At 44.0% G+C, this 24,613-nt stretch overlaps 1 protein-coding gene across 1 annotated transcript in view; it reads left to right on the top strand.

Moving 5' to 3' along the window:
• The window catches only part of PARD3B (par-3 family cell polarity regulator beta), a 2,086,630-nt gene that overhangs the window by 862,220 nt on the left and 1,199,797 nt on the right, over positions 1-24,613 (top strand). Inside the window, exons 6-8 of the mRNA XM_085648929.1 lie at positions 3,380-3,466; positions 19,208-19,333; positions 21,507-21,859. Of these exons, the coding sequence (XP_085505055.1) occupies positions 3,380-3,466; positions 19,208-19,333; positions 21,507-21,859 (566 nt within the window). The remainder of the gene's footprint in view (positions 1-3,379; positions 3,467-19,207; positions 19,334-21,506; positions 21,860-24,613) is intronic.

Below are 24,613 nucleotides of genomic sequence, written 5' to 3'. Positions count from 1 at the left end.
TTCTTGGTACGCAAGAAGGGAAAGAAATGGAGGCCAATTCTAGATTTGCAGAATTTAAACAAATTCCTGAAGAAACAATCGTTTCGCATGGTCACCATTCAAGAAGTCTTGCAGCTTCTCAATGCGAACGACTACATGGTTTCGTTGGACCTCCAAGATGCCTATTTTCATATACCTATCCACAGGAAACACAAAACATTTCTAAGGTCCGCTGTGGTCGGCAGGCACTACCAGTTCCGAGTTCTGCCTTTCGGGCTCAAGTCAGCCCCGCGCATTTTCACAAAATGTCTTTCCCCAGTCGCTGCATACCTCAGGCAGCAGCATCAGCAAGTTTTTCCTTATCTCGACGACTGGCTCGTCAAGACACCCTCTCTCGAAAGTGCGAGAAAGTCTTCCTGAGCTTGTCTATGGCTTTTCAAAAAATTGGGTCTCACCCTCAATCCAGACAAATCGGTCCTACAACCTTCTCAGCTGATAACATTTCTGGGAGCTGTCCTGGATACGGTCCTGAAACAGGCTTACCCAACGCAGGAACGACAACACAAACTCCTGCAATTAGCAGAACGTATACAGAAAAGAAAGTCTCTTTTAGTTCGCCTATTCAAATTCCTCCTCGGAATGATGTCCTCCTGCATTCTTCTAGTAACCCTATTGTCGCATCCGCATGTGTCCTCTCCAAGAGGCTCTCACCACTCAGTGGATTCAAGTAAATGGATCCTTCGACGACATCATACAGGTGACTCCTCAGATGGTCGCCTCTCTAAACTGGTGGACTCATCCACAAAATCTCTCTCGAGGCCTACCTTTTCTAACTCAAGCCTCTCCTCAAGTGATAACCACGGATGCGTCTCTGGAAGGTTGGGGAGCCTTCCTTCAGGAGCTTCAGATCAGCGGGAAGTGGTCATCTTCCGAGCGGAGTCTGCACATAAACCTCCTTGAGCTGAGAGCAGTTTATCTAGCCCTCCTGGCTTTCCTTCCCAGGATAAAAGGTTCACTAGTGCTCATCAGAACAGACAACACTACGATGATGCACTACCTAAACAAACAGGGAGGAACTCGTTCTCTATCACTCTCTCAAGAATCCCCAAAAATTTGGAAGTGGTCACTTCAGCACAGAATTTCTCTGATGGCGGAATATGTTACAGGAAAAGACAATACATTGGCAATTTCGCTAAGAAGATTGCAGAAAACCTGCCACGAGTGGGAGGTGAAGCGAGATACTCTCAACAGCATCTTCTCTCAGTGGGGCGAACCACCGTTGGATCGGTTTGCCACACAGCACAACGCCAAATGCCAACACTTCACAAGCTGGCATCCCCAACAGGGATCTACGGGGAATGCATTTTCAATAGCGTATTTGCCTATGCCTTTCCACCGATTCCCCTGCTTCCCAGGGTCCTGAAGAAGATGAAGGCAGAACCCTGCACACTAATTCTAATAGCTCCAGCATGGCCTCGCTAACATTGGTTTGCAGAACTCCATCTCCTCCAATCCCGTTGACACCGTTTCCATCTCTCCTCATGATGAACCAGGGACAAGTCCAACACCCGGATCCAGCCTCACTCAAATTATCGGCCTGGCTCCTGAGTTCCACAAATTTCAAGGCCTAAACATTCCTCCAGACTGCAGGGCGGTTTTGTCTCGCGCAAGAGCAGATAGTACAAACAGGACTTATTCTTTCAAATGGAAAAGGTTCTGTATCTGGTGTAGATCTGCTAAGGTGCATCCCATCACATCCTCTCCGGAAGAAATCTTACCATACCTTCTCCATCTAGCAACTTCAGGCCTCGCTCACGCTTCCATCAAAGTTCACCTGGCAACAATCTTCCGTTTTAGGAGATCTTCCACAGGACCTTCTCTTTGGTCAAATAGACTGATAAAACAATTTCTGAAAGGTCTGTTCCAAACTTTCCCTCCTGTAAAGTCTCCTGCTCTAACATGGCATCTGAACACAGTCCTTGCTCAACTAAGGAGGCATCCTTTTGTGCCGATACACAGAGCTGACCTAAAATTCCTCTCTTGGAGGATTGCGCTTCTTTTGGTCCGTGAATCCGAAAGATGAGTCAGTGAGCTTCACGTCTTTACAATAGAAGATCCATTTCTTCAATTCAAGAGTGATAGGGTGATTCTTCGTACTAACTCAAAATGTATACCAAAAGTCCCGTCGGACTTCCACCTCAACTATAACCCATTGTCTTAAAGACCTTCTTTCCAAATCCTCAAACAGCAGCTGAAAGAGTTCTACATTCGTTGTATTTGAAACACTGCCTTAAATTCTACCTTGACAGGACGAAAGCATTCCGCAAGTCCAACCAACTTTTCGTGGCCTACAGTTTACCTAGGAAAGGTTTTCCCCTTACAAAACAAAGTATCTCTAGGTGGATATCTGGTGCTATTGTCTTCTGTCACCAACAAGCTGGTCAACCTTTTCCATTCCACTTGGGCAGTTTCTACTTCTATGGCATTTTTTGCGGGCGTGCTTATCACAGGAATTTGCAGAGCGGCAACGTGGAAGACGCCACATACATTTACCAAGCGTTACTGCTTGGATTCGGAGCTAATAAAGGATGCTGCGGTGGGACAGGCGGTGTTGTGTCATCTATTTCAATAAAGGTGAGCCTTCCTTCCTTCCCACCAACCTCTCTCTCTCTTTCTAACCACACATTTCTCTGTTACTTCTATAACTTTTGCCACAATTGCGACTTATTGCTCTGCACTTTAGCATTGATATGTTTATTTACTGGGCGTATATGTATATTATTACCTTCCTTTCGGATAAAATAGTTTTCTATCAACTGGTGCATTTATGGCTTATGTACAAAAGGAAATGTGCTCATTATTGCTTTCTATTCTGATTCAGGCATGGGAATCTATGAAAGAGACCCTAATACTGGATAAGAAATGAGATACTTACCTGTAGCTGCAGTTATCCAGTATTGGTATCTTTCATAGATTCACATGCAACCCACCCGCCTCCCTTGGAAGGGCTCACCTAGTACTCTGTTGTACCTCTATATAGCACTGTGCTTACGAAAATCTGACGGACTAGAGCTCCTTCCAGGAAGGTTCCAGAGGGTGGTGGCAGCTGATTGGTTGTTCTCTAGAGTTTGGTCTTTATCACAAAAGGACCTGGATATGTTACTAATGTGAGGCCTTAGGCCTATTACTTTCTATGTCTAATGGGACATTACTTTACTAATGTACCAAGGACTCCCATCTCGACGAGGGGGAATGATTCAGGCATGTGAATCTATGAAAGATACCAATAGTGGATAACTGCAGTTACAGGTAAGTAACTCATTTCTTTCAGGTGATAAAAATGCTCTTTAAACCTAGCTGCAGCTAGAGTTGTCTGATTTATATTTTTTCTCGTTCCCAGAAGTCTTACAAAAACCGTAAACATTGCCGGGGAAGGCGGGCCACTGGGGATCCACGTGGTGCCCTACTACTCATCTCTCAGTGGAAGGTAATGTGAAGACCCTCTTAGTGGGAAAGTGCCAGGGAAAGCCACTGTGTCCCATGCTAGGGTTCTGCAACTTTGGCCCGTGACATTTGCACAGCTACAGAACACGTCTCATTGTGACAACAATTATACAAATGTTCTCCATTAAGATCCATTGTTTGCTTATTTGTTATATGCATTTTGGAATGTTTGTTCTATAATGTTTGCATTTGGTTAACACACTGTTTAGTATGCAGAAAAATAAATTGCCAGCGCTCACCTTTTTTGTTATGAGGATGACAGAGCAACATACTGCCCAGCTGGTGGGAGGGCCCATAAATGAAGTGGAGTGCGCCACAGAATGCTTGTTACCATGCCACAAATGGGATTGTCGTAGAGGTATATCTATTTAATATAAATATTACATTTCAGTATTTTAACACAAACGACTACACATACAATTTTACAGTTTTGAATAGAATCATAGGAAACTGGTAAAACATAACCCATTCATTGAATTACATATAAAACAACAAATTTTTGCTTTTCATGTTAAGTGTGCAGTTTATGTTCTGATACTTTTCTGCTAATCCCACCACCTTCTTCCACTCCCGCTTAACTTGGCTTTTTTAAGATCGCTTGTTATGTTATGTTATGTTAACTAGGTATTTGTAAAGCACGCAGCTACTCCACATAGTGTCCCGGCGCTGAGAAAGACCACGCAACAAAACAGAGTGCACTAAAGCGGAAACAGGCCAGGATCTAGTGTTGGAAAAGCCGTGTTTTCAATTTCCTCCTGAAGGTGAGGAGATCCTGGGCCTGTCTAAGAGAAAGGGGTAAGCTGTTCCATAGCCGAGAAGCCACCACTTGAAAGGATCTGCCACCCACCCGGGAATGCAAGAACTTTGGAATGGACGTCAAAAGCTGTGCAGAGGACCTCAAGGTCCATTGTGGGGCACAGTGCAGAAACTTTTTCCCGATGTAAGGGGCCCCCATCTTGTGGAAGGCCTTAAAGACCAAAACTAACGGTTTAAAGTGAATCCTCTTCCGAACCGGTAACCAGTGTAAGGATGACAGAAGAGGGGTCATTCGTGTCCTGGGCCCTGCAATGAGAATGGCTCTGGCCGCCGCATTCTTGACCACTTGTAGGCGACCTAGTAGATAGTCTGGAAGGCTCAGGTACAGGGCATTTGCGTAGTCCAGTCTCGATACCAACAGGGCATGGACTACCGTCTTACTGTGTGAGATCGGAAGCAGGGGGAGAAAATTCCTTAACATTTTGAATGGCCTTAAACAGGTCCCGGCCACCATTTGAATCTGAGCCTTCATGGACAGGGCGACGTCCAACTTGACTCCAAGATTTTTTACGGTGCTAACTGAAGTGGGTGGGGGGGACATGTCCTGCGGCCACCATTGGCGCCATGCGACACAGGGATGGGTGCCGAAGAAAATAATCTCAGATTTTTCTGGATTACACTTCAGTTGGTTTCGCCTAAGCCAGGAGAACACCTATGATAAGCAGGTGTTAATCACACTGCCATTAAAATCGGCACCCTTCTCACAATTGAACAACAATTGAGTGTCATCAGCGTACAACACTATTTTTGCGCCATATTTCTCCGCAAGGAGCGCAAGAGGGGCCATATACAAATTAAACAATGTCTGGCTCAGGATCGAGCCCTGTGGGACCCCAACATTCATATGGGGGATAAGAGCCAAGACGGGAGGGGACCAGATGGTTTGCTGACGGCCATTTAAAAAAAGAGTTGAATCTCCGACACCACCCTCTTGGAGTCTTCACAGGAGTCTATCATGGGGTACGGTGTCGAAGGCCACAGAAAGATCCAGCAACACCTATACCGGGTTGCCCTCGTTGTCCAAGGTAGCTTTAATAGTTTCAGAGACTTCTAATAGAGCAGTTTCAGTACTAAAATTAGCTCTGAAACCCAACTGACTCGGGTGAAGAAGATGGTTGGCCTCCACGTAGTCCGTGGTGACTATGTTTACATATTTCTCCTTGGAAAAGAAGGGCAACAATGATATTGGCCTGTGGATCTGTCGCGGGTTTCTTTAAAAGCGGGAGAATTTTTGCATGTTTCCAGCTTTGAGGCATTTGCCCCTCACACAAGGAGGTATTCAAGACCAAATTAACAGCTGGGTTAATCACCTCAGCAATTGATGCCAGTACTTTCGCTGGACAGGGATCAGAGGGTGAACCGGACTTAAGTGCTTTCTTTAATTCACGGGACTTCTCCAATGTAATGGTGGGGAACTGCATGAGGGAAGAGCCAGTATTAGGGCTAACATGAGGGGGCAGGCCCGTATCTACTTACAACACAGTTGACTGAGCTTCAAAAGAGTATTGGATGATTTTGATTTTGTCGTAGAAAAAGCAGGCCAGATGGTTAGTCCAATCACGGGTAGGGGCAAAAGGGCTGCCGATCGCCTTAGGGGATGAGATATCTTTTACAATATCAAAAAGTTCTCTACTTTTATTTCCGGCCTGTTCAATTTTAGAGGAAAAGAAAAATTTCTTTTCTTCGCGGACTTTACTGTAATGAACTTTCAGGGCCCGTTTAGAAGTGATTTTATCCGTGGGATTGTAATTAGTCCTCCACTCTCTTTCGAGGCATTTGCACGCACTTTTGCTTTTCCTAAGAGCCTCAGTAAACAAAGGGGCCGAGGCTCTGTTGGTTTTGCCTACCCGAGTGGTAGGAGGGGCAAGCTCTAAAGAACGGGGTTGAAGCCAGTTCTCTAAGGAGAGCACATCACTCTCAAGGTTACTGCTATGGGGAACAGGGTGTAAACTAAGTGCATTAACCAAAGCCTCTGGGGTGAGCTGATAGAAGGGCCTAAAGCTACTAGCACGGGGTTTACAATATGATTGAGGGCTGCCTGGCTCCCTGCGGACTCTAAAACCTAGCAAAAGATGGTCAGACCATACTATAGGGAGAGGTGCATCCATTTCAATCCAGTTTGAAGAAAAGATCTGGTCCAGCATATGACCCTTTTCATGGGTGGGGTGGCGAACATAAGGAGTCAGATTGAGTATTTCAAGAGATTCGCACAACCCCGTGGGCTCAGGTTCCGTGGGATTATCCATTTGAATATTAAAATCCCCGAGAAATAGACATTGACTATATTTGGCAGCAATAGGGGTAATAGCATGGCTAATAGACTCCAAGAACTTTCCCGGCGGCCGGTAAATTACTACACCTGTGGTAGACTGATGGGCAGATAAGGCTAGGAGAAAGCCGAGGCTCTCCGCCCCCTCTATCTCCGCAGTAGGCAGCACAGGGCAGGTAAAAGAACTCCTAGAGATTAGGGCCACACCCCTGCCCCTCGGGTCCGTCCTTTCTTAGGATCTGATATCCAGGGGGGATTGCACTGGCATTAGTGGGGGCTTCAGTTAGCCACTTTTCGGTTAAGAACATCATGTCAGCAGTTAGATCTACTAAAAGGTCATAGAGCTGAAGCGCATGTGTTTTTTTACTGACCGGGTGTTGAGTAAGAAAGCCTTGCCTTTACCAAAGCGTGTAGGACCCCGCTGCAAAATGGCTGAATGGTTTTGCAGCACCTATTATTAAGGCAAGGACAAATGCAAGAATAATCATGTTGTTCACTCTTTCTTGCACTTTACTGCTCATCCTCCCAGGCTTCCTGGTAGTGAGGGAGACTAATAACCCCTCTCTTACTTCCATTATCTTTCGTAGAAATTGAGGACGGACTGCCAGTGGACTGAATGATGAGGGAAAGATTGTACTGCCGGTCCTTCTGTTTCAGTGGATTAGTTTGAATGTGGATTGACACTGCTCTTCCTGCTGTTCTGGGAATTAATGCAGATGTGCTCGAGGTTTCACTGACTTTACGACTGCATTCTAAACTGTACCGCCCCTTTCGAGCAGTGACACGCGCATTTTCCTCATCCTCCTACAACTGCACTCCAACTCCATTTCAGAGGTAGTTCCAGGGTTGGAGAAGGGCGTGCAGGATCGGACCCCTCTACTAATCTCCACTCACTGCCCTGCAGGAAGCGCAGGTGCAGATGTCACCTAAAAGAAAGTCCTTCAGCACTGGATAAATCAAACTTTAGTAGTAATATGCACGCTACTTGTGTCATAAATGTGTGGTGAAATGCTTCTACAGAGAGCAGCAGTGTTCTTCTGCACTAAGCACAGCGGAATTAATGTTACGTCTTCTTTTTAAAAAATTGCAATATAATAAAAACATTTGGTTTATTAGCTTCAGTAAAACATGTTGAAAATCACCAACCAGATTGTTCACATTAATTGGCCGTGACTCTGTTGGAACTGCGTCAGCATGGATTTCTGTGACGCCTGTTTGGTGACCCTCGCTTCAACCCCCAGCTGATGAGTTTCGCTACTGCAAATGCGGCCGCAGGATTGTGAGTGGGCATCATGAGAGCCATGGCCCCATTCTGGCTCCAAAAGAGCCCCCTTACTCATAGGGTAGGCCTAAACCACATCCTGAGTAATCTCCCCTCCAGTACCCAGAACAGTAAGAAATGAGTAAATATTTCCACTGTTTTGCCTTCACGGCACTCTTTAAGGGGGTCCCTTGTCCACTGTGGAATTCGGTCCATCAGTAAACAGAGAGTGCACCTTAATTACAGCGAGAGACTCTCCAAAGCCTTGATTGCCCTTTTCCCCATATAAACCAGTGCCTAGCCACTCCCTGTCATCCCTGCTAACAAGGTTCCTTTGAGGTGTTTGGTCCTTTATAACCTCAAACAGTACTAGGTCGGGGTAGTCCCAAGCTCCACAGTCAATGCCCTCTTGTAAGTAGCAGCACAGGAGTTTTACCATTTTCTCACCCTGAGCAGCCTTCACTTCTTTGCAGTTGGTCCCCTTCTGCCTCCATGCGCCATACACTAGCCGAGCACTCTGGGAATCTCCAAGCCTCTTCCTGGAAAGCGTACTCTCCCCACTTTTCAGCTCCCTGGCACCCCCCTGCACACTGTTGAGCACTTGAACCTCCCTCGTAGATTACTCCAGCGAATTCCTACGTTTTATAATCTGTTCTTCTCAAAATACTTACTCAGAGGAACCAATCCTCAGAATTTCATAAAAGGGGACATTCTCCAAGATTACATGTGAGACAAAAAGTGGGCGTCTTTCCTTGACCCGGTGCTCCTATTTTTATACCTTTTCGATTTAGCAATATTAAATACCATGTTTTCTGTGTAAAGTTTTGATGTCCTCCTTCCTGTTTTCTCATGGCCTGGAGGGTTTTGGCAAGGTGCACAGCATCATCGGTGAAGAGGTGCACCAGCATTTTCAGGCCATATGCCTGCGGACATCCAACTTCACTCCATATAAATGAACTGCTCATGCTCAAGCATATGTAGCCCTTCATAGTACCTTGAGACATGTCCAAGATCTGTGTTAAGTACCTTCTCTTGCAATGATGAACGATGAGCGTGAGGCCTTGCTCAACATTGCCCACTCTTTCACAATAATCAACTGCTCTCCACATGAATAGCTGCCCCAGTCTCCCCTCTTGGAGGCTGTTCTTTAGGGCTTTCTAATGAGTATTCATTATGGACATTGAGTAGGGTAACTCAGGCCCTCCTTTTGAATCTTTCCTACAGGTGGGCATAGAGACCCACATTCTTGAAGCTTTACTTGGAAAGTCAATAGTTAATTCAGCATTTGAAATCTTGCAAGGAACCAGGGAGCAAAGCTCCAGGTTGTACTTAAATAAATCAGTAAGACCTGCGTCTTGTCCAGATGCTAACTCTGGGCATTGCATATAAATACTGTGCACATGGGAACTCCTCTATTGGTGGCAGCTCCATCTGAGAATCTTGTGTGAAGTCCCTCAGTAGAGCAATGTCCAGGACTGTGCTCATATCTCTGTTCTCACACTGTATTGGCGCAAAGGCCCTCACAATAGCTTCGCCAGGTCTCTGTATTCCATTCCATTGTATCATGAGATCACTATCTTGAATTTTAGGTGGCCCCGGGATGTAGTGCATTGTTATCCTGTAGAACAGTATTATGTGACTTGGGCATCTCCAGTGCAGTGTCCCATAGATCTGTCCAGATGGAGTCATGTATAGATTGCTTTGGTTACTCTTGTGATGAGAAAATTGACTGGGGGAAATGAACAGATTGCTTCATGCTGAAATGTTTTTCCAGTGGATTCTCTATGGTTCTCTGGTACTGAATGCAGCGACATCCCAGGACTGAAAAATGAAACTCATTTCACTTCTATGGAGTCGGTACTGGGAAGCAGATTTAGTCTTGGCCCTTCCCCGTCTCTCCAGTGATCCAGGTATAATTGATATAGTGGCAGATAGTGATCCACCATCTCCTCTTTTACTACCTCCCCAGGTCTCTAGCAACCTAAGTAGAGTGGTCAAGTAGCTGGTGATACTTTGCTATCGTAACACAAAGAGGAGGGCCAGAGAATATTTAAAAATCAGCCGGAGTTGACTTCCCATTAAACTAATAACTAAACACAAACACACACCTGGGTCTAAACTAGAAAGAAAGAATGGTTCAATATAATCTAGCTGGAGCGGAATATTCCTTTGAAAGGACGATTTCCCTCACCCACCATAGGTGGCATGCTTCATCATCGGAAACCTCCTCGCACCATGTTACCTAGTCACGGTGCAGGCTACAACCCTCTTGCTAAAGGGAGGAGAACAGCTGATGTTTTTTAGAGGTATAGTAAATATCCTTTTAATGAGCTAAAAGTGGTGCTGTAACCAAAGCGTGCATGAAAGAATGTGATGAATAAAACTGGCATACCCTGGACTAGGTATCACAGTGCGAGGAGGTTCCAGATGATGAAACATGCCACCTATGGTGGGTGAGGGAAATCGCCCTTTAAATAGAATATTCTAGTCCAGCTAGCTTATACTGAACCACTCTTTTTCTTTCTGGTTTAGACCCAGGTGTGTGTTTGTGTTTAATTGGAACTTTGCCATCTTCACCTGCTTTCTAAGCTTCCTGCAAGTCTGGACAGACCTGTGGGGAGCACTGCATATGAGCCAGGCCCAGAAACTACTCGCTGAGAGACAATACTGAACACTAAGCCTTTTACCTCTCTCTAATGGATTGCAGGAACACCTCAACATGGATTGAAGGTGCAGGGAAGGATGCGGGTGAAGTAGGGTAGGAGGATGCTAGGTATTTGCTTTTTATGGAGTGAGGGAAACACTATTGACATAGGTCACTCTACCAACTATCCCATCACTATAATTCTTCGTTTATCACTGAGGGGTTTTTCTTTTTTCTTCTGGGCTCAGTGGGAGGAGTCTATAATCCCAAGGGATCATTCAAGCAGCAAAAGTGTTGCTTCAAAGTGACACCCTTGGTGTACCTGACTACAGGGAGAAGGTAATGTGATCTTCCAGAGAGCAAGAGCTATGGCAAAGGGTTGTTTGGGTTTCTCCCCCTCGAGTCCTTTGCTGTAGTGTGGTACTGGATGGAGGATACAGTTTTACAGTGCAATAGCTACACGCCAGGGTATTAACTTCTTGTTCCACATGCAAATATGATACAAATCGCGTACAGATCCAAAACTGATTGGGATAACTTTAATTGCACTTGATATTATGGTTACCCTTAAATGATTCTGAATATCTCTTTGCTTGGAAACCTAATGTAAGGAAAATGTCTGCTTCTCACGGACAACACAACAGAATCAGCCCAAGCGAATACCACTAGTAATCAAAGAAGGACTTTTTTGTCTCGCAAGGTTCCAAGTGACACCGAAGGCAACTCTGGCTTTGCTGTCGTTGTCTGTGATATCCCTCGGAAACACTTGCTGTTGATACCCACATATGTCAATATGTAGCACACTAGGCACTGGAACATCCAATGTCAGGAGAGCGAAATGTGGGCAGAAGGGAAGTGTGACTGAAGACGTGACGTGGAGAGATTCAGGTTCCGTGCCTGTTAGATATGTTCTCACACATGCATTCTGTTAAACAAGTTTGTCCTTTTATATGTTTTTTTTGTAAAAACAATATGGAGCATTTGGTATTTTCCAACCCTCAAACTACGTTCTTCTGAAAATATTCAACCTGCAGCTCAGTTGATAAGTGTGGAAAATATGTGTATGCTTGGTGAACATCTTTGAGGGAGTGTTGTCTTTGTCTGTCAAAGACAGACATATTCACAGTTTGCGCTTGTAGATATTTGAAGAACAGGGTGAAGAGTTCTCGTGTGATATGTCCATACACGTTTTACCTCCATAATGCTGATTTCACTTTTCTTAAATGACGTGGTGATTAGTATAACCCGGGTAAAGTCTTATCACCCTTGTTAAATGCTGATGTAGCTAATCGTCCTGTTGATTGAAGAGAAATTCCAGTGGCTCTCAGTGGAAGCCACGATTAAGTGCATTTTGTTTTGTACGGTCCGCTGGATGTTCTGAATCGATCACCCAGGCTGCTTACGAAAACTGTCACATCTCTAGTTATTGACCAGGAACCTGTGTTCACCCTACACACAGAACATCTGTCAGCAGAAGCTCAAGGCCAGGGACCCTTGAGCCCAAGCTCAGGATTACCTTCAGCATGCCTTCCTCAAGACACTCTACCAAACTCATCTACTTTAGCAAACTTTCGATGAGTATTATATTAAAATCTTACGGTTTATTGTCCTCACCCAGATCCATGGTCTACTAATGAAATGATACTGTAATATATGCTAGAGTGCTGTGAATTAGACTCAAGGCATACCTTCTAGACCTCCAGATGTAAAAATGTTTCTTTATTACAAATTCAGGCAGACATCTGAGGATATGTTGGTAGATCTATGTTTGCGGAAACAAAATCAAGCCTGTTTGCTTTGCAAATATATATATTTTTTTTTTACCTCTGAGACCTGCTAGTGATTTTGAAAGTGTGTAAGATGGTTTTGGAAGCTGTATTTTGTCTCAGCTGGAGATTCCTGTTCTCCTGTTAATGCGAAACGAGCACTTGGGACTCTTCCAAAATAGACCTCATTGGCGGTTTAGGCGCAGACAGTCAAAACAGCCGCGCTTGTCTGCCATGTCTGAGCGGTGCAGTAGTTCTTAACCTTTCAAATCAAGACCTGAAGGAAGAGGAGACATATTAAAAATGTGTAGTGTAGCTTGAACCACTTTCTGTCACAGCAAGAACACACCAAGTGGAAGGGACTTAATATTGTCGCTGCAGTGCATTGATGCGTGCGTCTGCCTTGTTTGATATTATACTGTATCTCAAACCCCGGGATCTCTGTGATCAGGTTCTTTTAGCCGAAGTTTCTAAAAGGAGTAACTTTTTCCAAGTATCCTCCAAATGCAATGACAGCACCAACTGGTGTTGCTCTCTATAGCCAGTGTTACCGTTTCTGCAAATGAAGCTACTGTATACGTCTTTAAGTTCAGGGGAAAAAAAAATATATACATATATACAAACATGCATATCCTCCAATGCGATCCGCAACGTGCCAGGCGCTTTTGGTGCTCCTTTATACAGGTGGTGCGGCTCTAACGGCAGGACCACATCTTCTAATTATCTCAGAAATGTTGCTCCTTGTAACATAAGAGTCACACTCACGAGTGAAAATTCCTTCATTTTATTCAAAATAAGTTGGCAGTAGTATTTGTTGGATGAGGTTACAGATTCTGGTTAAACTGCAAAGGTGACCAAAATCTCATATCTAATGCAATGCTTCAAAACCCCACTGCTCTACATGCCAGCTTTTCAGAACAGAAAAGTGGGCTATTATGAAAATAAATCATGAAAATGTATTTTCTCCATTGACTACTATTGAAGAAGAGGCAATTTCAAGCGGGAAACAGCTAAAATAAGTCATTTTTGGCTGAAATAATCGGTATTGGCGTGTATGCTCCTGTAGCCGGAAAACTCTTTTGTTTGCTGCACCGTAGCACGCGCAGCTACATCCAACTGTTAGGAACGCCAAACAAAAGGAAGGAGAAAATATATTTCCTCTTCTTCGCCATGCCCGCTGGAATGACTGACACTTCACCTGACGCACTTACGTCCGACCACCCCCCACCCTCCCTGGCCATCCCCAGAAGAGACAAGTGCAGACTTTTATATATTGTACAAACTTTGTGTGTGAGTTATATCAGAACGTTTTTTCTGCTGCTTGTCTCCCTATTATGTGCATTACCACTGATCCAGTGGCTTACCAGCAACAGATACTCTAATACCATATACTTATCTGGGCCCATAAACACACTCACACATAGTCTAGTATAACCGCTGGAGTCAAAGCTTACTGTTTCTGACTTCAAGATTAGTTTCTCTTCATTCCTAACTAATCTTTTCACTGATCAAAAAGTTATTTCCTCTGGTCGGTGGACCATTAGTTGAACTAGTTGATGGTGAAATGACATTAATATTTTCTCTTAGTACCAATGAAATAACCACAGACTCGTGGAAAATTAATTGCATGTGAACCACCTCAAAGTACATTATAGTCTCCGTCACTTATAGGAAGGAATATTACTTTATACCTTGCGATGACTTATGCTCAGAAATGAGAGGATAGAGAGAAAAGGACAATCTACACATTCACAGAAATAATATTTTCCTACGATAGTGTGAAAACCAACCCCCTGGCCAAAGGGATGGTATGGGTCCCCCAGGAAAGATCAGGCGACAAAGGCTTGAGGACAGGAATCAGGACAGGGTAGATGACCTCTCTACACCGACGCTTACGTTGCACCCCTTTCTGACACTCTCTTCCTCCTCAAGATTCTTCTGCGACCTTCTTCTAAATTTAATTATTTAAGATAGATGGTTCTGCATTTGATTCTTCATCAGCATCTCTCGTTATTCCGACAGCATCCCGAGCTCTGCAGCATTCAGCAAATCTCCGTCTGACTAACTAAGACTACCTCAGTTATACCCTTCAATAATCATGTACCACCCATTAACGTTTCAATATCGTAAAAATACTAATTCTGATTGGACAGGCAAGGGGGGGAAGACCATCACACCATGCTTATATCTCATCTTAGTCCATCAGTCTATTGTTCACAGATCCAACCCCTTAATTTTATTTTATTTTATTTCCTACTCGTATTCACATCTTATTAGAAACATTTGTTTAAAATTCTCGTGAACATCCATTCATCCAAAGGTCTTCAGTGCTTGTTCCCAGGGTATGTAACTTTTGTGTCCTTGGATCGCATTCAAGTGTATCGTCACTTCTTCCGGCTCGATCTCACCAGGCATGCGCGGAGATCACATGTCTAACAAACTCTCGACTCATACGAGAGGCCCAAAATGCATACTAATAAAGTCAGAAAGACAAACATTAATTTCAAGAATAAATGGTTTCACTGTATACCACCCATCTCTGCTCTAATCCCATTTACTTATTAATGCTTTCCCCGCATTAGCATTAGTAAAATAGCTTGGTTTATTTTCAGCAAAGCAGATGCCGTGCATGTGATCTTTCAATCCGCCATTTTAGTATTTTCTGCTCATGCGCAAGAATTTCCCTCCAAGCGACAACTCGTCATACTGGGTAGATGCAGTTGACGCATGCGCAATAAAGATTTCCCTTTAGCAGCCATTTTAGAACTTCACTCGAGTTACTTACGTTAGTAAACACATATGCAAGCTTCTCTAGCCCTTATTTTGGTGTGGTGCGTATTAGTTTTACACAATACATAATTAATACAATGTTAGGGAGTTAAATGAGAGGATTGCTTCCGAGCAAGTCTCTTTTCTACGAGTCCTTGCTCTATCACCACCACCCTTGCTTTCTCCTCGGTACTTGTAAATATCCACTTGTGTGTTTTCTAAATGTCCACGTGAACATGTGTAACCCACAGTCAAAGCACGTAATAACTTAACTGGTTCTTTATAACGGGACCTACAAATTGCAGATAACCCACTTTGATACAAGGCCATGCCAGTGACGTATGTGCTAATATTGTTAAATTATCAACGCCTCTGCTTTTTATTACCCAATAAGTTAGCTGAGTGGGATGAATTCAGTGTACAAAATGACATGAATAACATCATGGGTTTAGTTATTTAAAGAATGCATTAAATAAAACTAAACTCCAAAGCCGCGACCAGAATGCCCACCCACGCACGCCGAAACTGGAGCACAATCACAGAACCACTCTGGATCTCTGCACTAAAAGAAGCCAGACCACCCCATCAGACACCCTCGAACTCAGTATCCAAAATTACTCCAACTGGATCTCCATTGCCACCATCGCCCCCCTGAAGAGCACCACCAGCAACAGACCCGCCAAGCATGCCTATGGGTTCACCCTCGAACTACTGACCTTCAAGCATCACTGCAAGAAATTAGAAAGATGCTAGTGATCCAGCAAGACCCTCGCCGACCTACACCTTCAAATTCGCCCTCAACAGCTACCATCACTGACTCAACCGTATCAAAGCTAGCTTCAACCACACGAAGGAACTTTTCAGCATTTTTAGAGAATTCTCCTGCCCCTCTGCCACAGAAAACATGTTCCACCCCTCTCAAGACCTCTGCAACACTCTAGCAGACTACTTCCACCGCATGATCACGAACATCTACAGCCACTTCGACCCCCAACCCACTGACCTCAGCCTCCTCCGCACTCAAATCGACTTAGCCCTCTCCTACCAGATCACCTACTGGAAACAGCCCTCGACCAAAGACACCATCACGACCATGAGAACCATCCACTCCAGAGCCCCCACGGACCCCTGCCCCCACCACATCTACAACCTTAGATGCGAAGAAATCAGCTGCAGCCTCACAGAAATCATCTACACCTCCATCATCACTGCCACCGTTCCAAACGCCTGTAAGCATGCAGAGGTCAAGCCCCTACTGAAGAAAGCCTCTTCCAACCCCAGCAACCTCAAGAACTACCCCACCATCTCGCTTTTCCCTTTCCCTGCCAAGGTCATGCCAAAGTCATGGAAAAGGCCATTAACCCACCAGTTCACAGGCTACCTCGAAGAACACAATCTACTCAACAACTCCCGATCAGGCTTCTGGTCCAACCACTGCGCCGAGACTGCACTTATCGCAGCAACAGACAACATTAGACGCCTCCCCGACCTAGGAGAATCAGCTACCCTTATTCTCCAGGACCTCTCGGCAGCCTTCAACACCATCTCCCACCACACCCTCATCTCCAAACTCCACAACATCGGCATCCAAGACAACGCTCTCATTTGCATCTCCTCCTTCCTCTCTAGCTGAACACAGGATCCGTCTGCCACCCTTCTCCTCCACACCCAAAGTTATTGCATGCAGCGTTCATTAATGTTCCTCCATTAACCCCACCCTCTTCAACACCCACACGACTCCACTAGCAGACATTGCACGCACCCACGAACTCAACATCCTCTCTTAATCCGATGACAAACATCCTTCACGGAAAACGCAGACACCACAAGAACCAACTTTCGCAACGCCATTTCCAGCATCGACACCTGGATGAAGGCCAACTGCTCAACTTGGAAAAAACAGAGGTGCTCATCTTCGGAAACAAGTCCTCGCCCTGGGATGACATGTGGTCTTCCACCCCCACCGCCCGAGTACACAATCTTGTAATTATTGTGGACAGCCAACTAAACATGAAACATCAGGTCAGCGCCGTTGCCTCTGCCTGCTTCCACACCCTCTGCATGCTCTGCAAGATCTTCAGGTGGATCCCCACCTCATCCTGGATAACAGTCACCCATGCTCTCATCTCCAGCTGACTTGACAACAGCAACACACTCTACTTCAGAACCACCAAACAGCTCTTAAAGCACCACCTACCATCCAGAACACAGCAGCAGAACTCATCCTCAACGTCCCCAAAAGAACCAGCATTTCTCCTCACCTCAAAGCTCTCCACTGGCTCATCATCCAGGGAAGATGCCGCTTCAAACTCCTCATCCACGCACACAAGTCCCTCCACAAATCCTGACCTGACTACATTAACGACCACCTGATGTTTCACTGGCCTGCCAGAGAGCTCCGTTCCTCCGTCCTGGCCCACATCCCCCGCATCCAACGAAGCCGCTGCAGAGGTCGTTCCTTCTCCTACATCACTTCCTCCCCCTACACCTATGCATCAACCCATCGCTTGAAGCCTTCAGGAAGAAACTCAAAACTTGGCTATTTGACCAACATGGCTCCCCGACCGTGACTCACAGTTCCATAGTGCGTGGCGACCCCTCGGGTAGACGTGCTTTAGAAGACTGACTGATCGAAATTCCGTCCCGTGCGTAAGCAATGGTTTACACATGGGACAGAATTACGAGTTTCTTTCTTATTTAATTAATTAACAGCCCAACTTGTAATCCATCCATCAAAGACAATTCAGTTTGTGGCAGGCACAATATAAACCATTTATGTTTTCTTGTATTGCAAAAAGGCCAAAGCATCTTTTGCCAAGTTAGGGTGGCCGAGCGACTCTGTCACTAATTTGCCATTGTGGTCTTTATTTTGACAACTTAATGAATCCTTGGTGTTGTGATCCTGGATTGCTTCTGTTGAACCAGTCACCTTGTCCAAAAGTACCAGACTACAGTAGTTTGTAAACCCAGAAACATAAACGCGATTTTCTTCTGTGATGTGCAGTCACCTGGTAATCCCACATTAAACCCTAGCGGAACAGAGTGCAGAGCAGTAGCTTGACGTGGAGACTTTGCTCATTGTCCTTCTGTGCTCTTGTGGACAGCAGATGCTACTGCAGGGGTTCAACTGGTCAGCCAAGCACCTTAAGCAGTTCTTTAATCGATTGCAGCTCGTGGCCTACAGCTGGACAAAGCAGAGGTATGCGCACTACACATAAGGGAGGCAGGAGAGCAAGTGCATGCACTGCATGTTCTGTGTATATTGATAGTCATTTGACAGACGCCCTAATGATGTCTTCCAAGGAAATGGTGTTTGGCAGACATCTAATGTGCTCACCCCTAAGCAACTTAGACACTGAAACGTCGTCCTGGCAAATAATTTGTAGAAAATAAATGCTAAATTAAAAAATGCAGAAAAAGGAGCTCCCAAAGTAATATGTAAGTCAAGAAAAGTCATGTCGATCAATGCAGAGTTCTCGCACTGCAACGCTTTAGGGCCTCTGCCAGAGGCAGGAAAGTGTTACAGAATGCCACAATACAATACAACACAGTACAACGACCTGGAATGTCAGAAAGCATGTTGTTTGCCACAGGGCTCTCCTACCCATACCGTGTACAATATGCAAGCACAAACTAAAGCCAGCATCCGTTTTGGCGTTGATGAAGGACGAGGTTGTCCCAGAGCTGTTTGAGGTACCACCACATTTGCATTGGTCGCTAGTTAGGGCTGCAGTTCACAGCTTGTCCAAATTGAATTGTGCTGAAATTGGGTTTCAGCACGCAGCAAAGCAGGGTGTGCAGTGATTGTATTGCCCTTTTGTTCCTGGTTGAGTCGTCGGCTTGTCCCTCATGAAGGATTGCATGAATTAAAAACTGTGGCGGGGAGGGGCGAGGGGAGGAATTATCTCGACTGGTGTCAGACCCTGCTGGCACTGGGACTACATGGCTGACATTTGGCAAATTACCTCTACAAATCTCTCCTCTGAAATGTGCACGATGGTATATTGTAAATTGACAGAAGGCGCCTTTGGCCCAAGGGCTCAAGAAGCAAAAATGAGTAGATGGCAGAAGGCGGCGGGTGTTGCCTCTTATTCTGCATGTAACCTAAATAAATCTCTAAATGTAATGAGTGTGTGCTTATAGAAATACAGCAATATCTGATTTTTTTTCTTAATTAGATCTCGTGTCTTGCCTTGCAGGATTCTGGGTCTCCACATTCGAGGGATCGAGGAGCACAGCCGCTCTATGCGGGATGGTCTGTTTCACGAAAGCGAGAGCATCGTGAAGATAAACAGCGTGGACCTGACCGACAGAAGCTTTGCACAGTAAGCCTTGCCTGCAGAAATGTATTACTAGCTCAGGTGCTCCCTGGATTGGTGTGCAGGTTGCTGATTTAGTACATGCAGAACACGCAGTCCCATCGTGCACAGATGCACCGCCCTAAATTCTGGCAACCAAGTAGTTGCTAGATTCAGACCTTTTGCAAGCTTTGCTGGTTTTTAGACTGGGTGTGCCATAACCAATGTTATCTACAGTTCTATTTGGAGCCAAATGAACTGCAAAGTTGTAATACAAGGGCCCGTTTTGATTTGGTCTATACCCACAGGTTTGTAGTTTTCTCACCATTTGCAGGTTTTTGCCACAGCAGATTCAGTGACAAGTTCTCTAAGAAATGCCATCACACACATGACTCAGAGGTGAAAGCAGGGTTGTCTTCAACCTTGGGCGATGTTCAGTAGGCACCTTGGTGTGTTTTTTCCCCAGCTACTGCGGTGCATGGGTATAGCCAGGACCACGTACACTGAGACCCAAGAAAGGAGACCAGGGAAACATTGCATACATCTATACTGCTGGACTTCACTCTGGGGAAAATGAAACGGTCCTACTTGGATAGTCATCTCCAAAATAGAGCTCTTGACATGCAAATCTGTCACAGACCACCCTGGCCTGTGTTGACATTGGTTACATTCTGGCATTGGTGCATTGTGCGGCAGTTTAGTCTGCTTTGTCCTTCTGCCATGACGTTTCCCTTTAACCTTGAAAACGTGTTGGTGTAATTGCATTTATAAGTAAAATAAATACTTCTTGTAACTGACATAATCAGAAGTGACTTCAGTTTTGCGCTTTAACTGCGCTGTGTTTATGTCAACAGTGACTTTATAGATGTGTGTTTTTAGAATGACCAGGGGGCATATTACGCATTGTCATTGCTTGTGCCCAGTGCATCTTTTAAAAGGTGCTCCGGGCGCAAACCATGACAATGCGACCCATTATGATGAATGCGCTGCGCCCAGGGCAGCCACGAACTTGGTCGTCCCTGTGAGCAGCGCATTCATGTGAAAACACGGAGCAGGTGCTTGCAGCCGCTCCGGGTTTTCACAATGCAGGCTGCACCCTACCTGCACTTTTAAAGGGGATGTCTGGGGGGTCTATAGGACCCGCTATCTCCCCTCAAGAGGGCTCCTCTCTGGGTGCGCACTCGCAGGGGGGCTCCTAAAAGGTGGCGCACTGTGAGTGCATCCCCTGAGGGCTTCTTCTTTGCCTCTGCGCCCGAGTCTGTAATAGGTGTTCACACCTTATTTTTCGAGCAAGTATTTATTTCATTGATCTCTGGGATAACATTTGTATTCTATTACTCATCACAATCACTGGTTCTCTTTCTCTTTAATGATTCCTTTCTAAGTGCAATCTTTTTGTTTTGTTCTATGATGTGACCCTGGCACATATAACAATTTTTTGATACCCCTTTGTTGACTTTTAGATTTTTTGTTGTATTTTCTATCGGACGCTCTGGTATTCATTATTGTTTGACCTGATGATGACCATCAAATTCTACTATGGTCGAAACGTTGTCGACGCCTACATGTGGCCCTGATTGAAGAGGACACATTTTTGTTATGTGTTGTTTTTGTTTTTTCTAAACCTCATATATGTATTCTTTCCTTCACTTTTTATGTATACACAGCATATTGTCTTTATGGTTATTTGTGTAACTTGTTGAGTGCCATTAGTGTTTTACTGTTTCTATTATTATTGTCTTATTAATACATGTTCTACATATATACAATTTGAACCTGTGGGCATATCACTTGTTTAAAATACTTCTCTATTCTTTTCTTCTTTTTTTCCTCTGTTCTTTTTCTCTTGACTTTATTATTTGTTTGCCCTAATTCTTTGGCACTTTTATTTTGTATCTCACACCACATATGAGAATTAACTTGAACCTATGCAAATGAGGGAAACGCACCCTTATGGTAACGCTGGCGCTTTAAGGGCGCCAGCGCTGTCTGTAGTACTAAAGGGGACGCACAGGCGTCTATACCCCTTCTGTAATACCAAAGTTCCCTGGGGGCACGCAAAGCGGGCACAAATGCCCATTGCGCCCACAGGGCATTTATTGTCATACGGCCCCTGGAACTGCTCGACTGTGCATTGTGTGGAGGGAGATTCCAGCCCTGCTAACCCTGATGTTTCTTACTTTCATCTGTTTTTTTAAAGGGCTCAGGATTTATTCCGACAGGCTATGAAATATGAAAATGTCCAGGTTGAAGTGATACCCCCAGAGAACCGTGAACTGTATGAAAAATGTGTAATTGCTCCACTGGTTTCTTATGGAGATGATGGCATTCCGAAAACAAAAGTCCCACCTTCTATTCACCTGAAGCCAACCGTGAAGTTTGAGGACTCAATAGGACGAAATAGCCTGGAGACAGGCGGACGGTCATCTCTGCCATCAAGCCGAAGTCCCGAGCTTGTGCTGTTGAACAAGAAGCCGGCTTCCCCGTCGCTCTCTCCTCTTGGTTTTGGCAGCAGCAAAAATGCCAGGAGACTTAGGGTAGACCTCAAAAAAGGTAATAATAAAAAGAGAACTAATGTACATAGCAATAATATTTAGTTTAACAATTAAATGGGTGAGATGTATTTAGGGGTGATCTTATAATTGACTGATGATCAAAGCACGCTACCACCATGGTAGTGCAGCTAGAAGGTTATCTTGTTAAGGGAACAAATGAAAATGTTTTTCATCACCTACAAATTTTCTAATTTGTTTCATACATACCACCTGAACATGAGTTCTGAAACGTGTCTAGTGTCCCAAGTAACAGTTCAGAAGTCTGTTACAGGGTCGTCTGGTGAGGTTAGATCATTCAGAGTTCTTGGTGCTATGTAAAACAATTAATTAATTCAGTGCTATGGCATTGTCTCTCTGATGAATGCGAACACATAGATTTTTAACTCTAATCCAACAGTTGCATATTTTATGTACGGATGCTGTATGGAAAAGCAATGTGAATGTAAATGTACCACCATTTCCAAGAGGTATAACTGGTACGGCATACAAAATGACATAATTGTTTGCCTTTTTGTTTTGTTTTAAGTTTTAAAGAATAAGTTTATTTTGGGAAATTTGATACAACCCAAATATACGTAAGAAATAATACATTAGAATTTCAAAAAGCAATAGAGTAATGGGGAGGGAGAAAGAAAGAAAGAAAAAGGGGGAAGGATGTTCACAACTCATATGAATTTTTGTATGATTATAAGCATAGGATAAGTAATGAAATATATAACAGAAGGATCATAATAGAAAAATAATATGGTCAGGAGTGGGAAGTCAGGGAGTTTGGAGAATTTTTTTGAGTGTTGGGTGGGAGTGCAAATGACAAGTTTGCAAAGTTATCCAGGAACTGCGTAACTGGTGTCCAAAGAATTAATCTTGTCCAAAACGTGTGTCCAAAAAGCAAAAACGGAGACACCTGTGAATAGTAAGTGCTTCAAATAAGCTTGTTGTGTTGAAAAAGTCCAGCAAGTATCCAGAATATTCGGGTTAATCTGATGTAGGAATTCTGGTGTCATAAAAAGTTTATTGTAGATGAAAAAAGTGTTTGCTTTGTGTTTGGTGCTCAGGAGGATTTCCTAACTTTTATCCAAATCTGTTTCCAAGTTGATCTGGGTAAAGTGATCGAGAGATTCCTCTCCCATGATAATTCAGTAATAGAATTATGTATATCATTAGAAATACATTGTAAGTGTGAATAGATAGTAGAAGCCTTTGGATTTGTACGTAAAAGATCAGTGAGAGTATGTGGTGTTACAATAGGTGAAGAAATTGATTTGAAATGAGTGTATGCTTACAAAATTATGTTCTGTAAAGTTGTAAATCTGTTTTGAAAGGTGGATGGCAGGCCGAGCAGTACTGCATCTTGTGAGAAAGAGATAAGGAAGTCCTGTTTAAACAATTGGTTAGCCCAGATTAGCCCTCTAGTCCTCATAGTCTGCCAATAAATAGGTCTGTTTTTCACTTGAATATATTGGTTATGCCAAATGGTAGAATCCAGAAAAGAGCGCAAGTCTATGGGTGAGTATGAACTAATGGAAGCTAACAATTTACAAGTGTTCCTGAAGATTTTAGTAGAACACTTTTGAGGTTTTCGCATGAATGTTAAGTATTGGTGGAATTAAAAAGGCGATAGGAGTGCACGTTCCTGATCCACCCATAGTGGAATAAATTATAAGGAAGGCTCAATCTAGTGCATGGATTGCTTTAATAAAAAAAGATTTATATTATTTGGAGAAATCTGGAAAGTTCAGTCCACCTTCAACCCTGGGACATTTTAATTTGGGTAAAGACATGCAAGGCTTTTTATTATTCCAAAGAAAGGAAGATAATATTGAATAAAGTGTTGTGTATGAGTTAAGCACAATATTCAAAGGAATGTTAGAGATAGTGAAACGTTTAATGGGAGCCAACATCATCTTGATAGAATCAAGTCGACCCCACCATGACAAATGTAGAGGATGTCATCTGCTGGTCAATGTAGTTATTTTATGGATGCTGGTATCAATAGAAATGGAAGTGGTGAGGGATTGGGTGAATTGGAGGCCAAGAAACTTAAGTTGTTTAGATGGTCTTCAAATTTAGAAGAGAATCATGCTTAAAAGTGAGTTTATTTAGGGGTAAAATTACACATTTGTCATGGTTCAATTTATATCCGGATACTAAAGCACAAGAGGTAACTTCTGACACAAAAGCAGAGTGAAGAATGAGGTTATGTTATAAATAACAAAATTCTCTTTACATATGCAGCTAATTTTACGTGTTGGGTGTTGAGTGAATCCATGTATGTGTGTATTTTGCCTGATCTCAGACAAATATGGCTCTAGAACCAAGATAAAAAGAAAGAGGACAATCTTGACGAACTCCTCTGCCGAGAGGAAGGTATGAGTAGGTCAATCCATTAGCATAAATGGCAGCTTGGGGAGAAGTCGTAATTTATGGGCCAAAGCCAAACCAAGTGAGGGTCTGGAATAGGAATGTCCAGTTGACGTGATCAAAAGCCTTTTTGGCATATATGGCAAAGGCCGCCAGAGATTCAGCAGATTTGGAAATAATATCAAAGAATAGGCGAGTGTTTTCTGAGAGGTATCTGCCTTTGACAAAACCTGATTGCTCCTTTCCCAAAAGGCCAGGAAGAAGAGGTTCTATCTAGAGGCTAGTGCTTTAGAGAAAATCTTAAAGTCCAGGATGGCCAGATAAATAAGTCTATAGTTCTTTCAATAATGTGAGTACTTCCCTTCTTTCTGGATAAGTCAAATGAGAGCAT

The sequence above is a fragment of the Triturus cristatus genome, chromosome 3_2 (assembly GCF_964204655.1).
Source record: "Triturus cristatus chromosome 3_2, aTriCri1.1, whole genome shotgun sequence".
Classification (NCBI taxonomy): Eukaryota; Metazoa; Chordata; class Amphibia; order Caudata; family Salamandridae; genus Triturus; species Triturus cristatus.
This window is presented reverse-complemented; position numbering and strand designations above follow the sequence as displayed.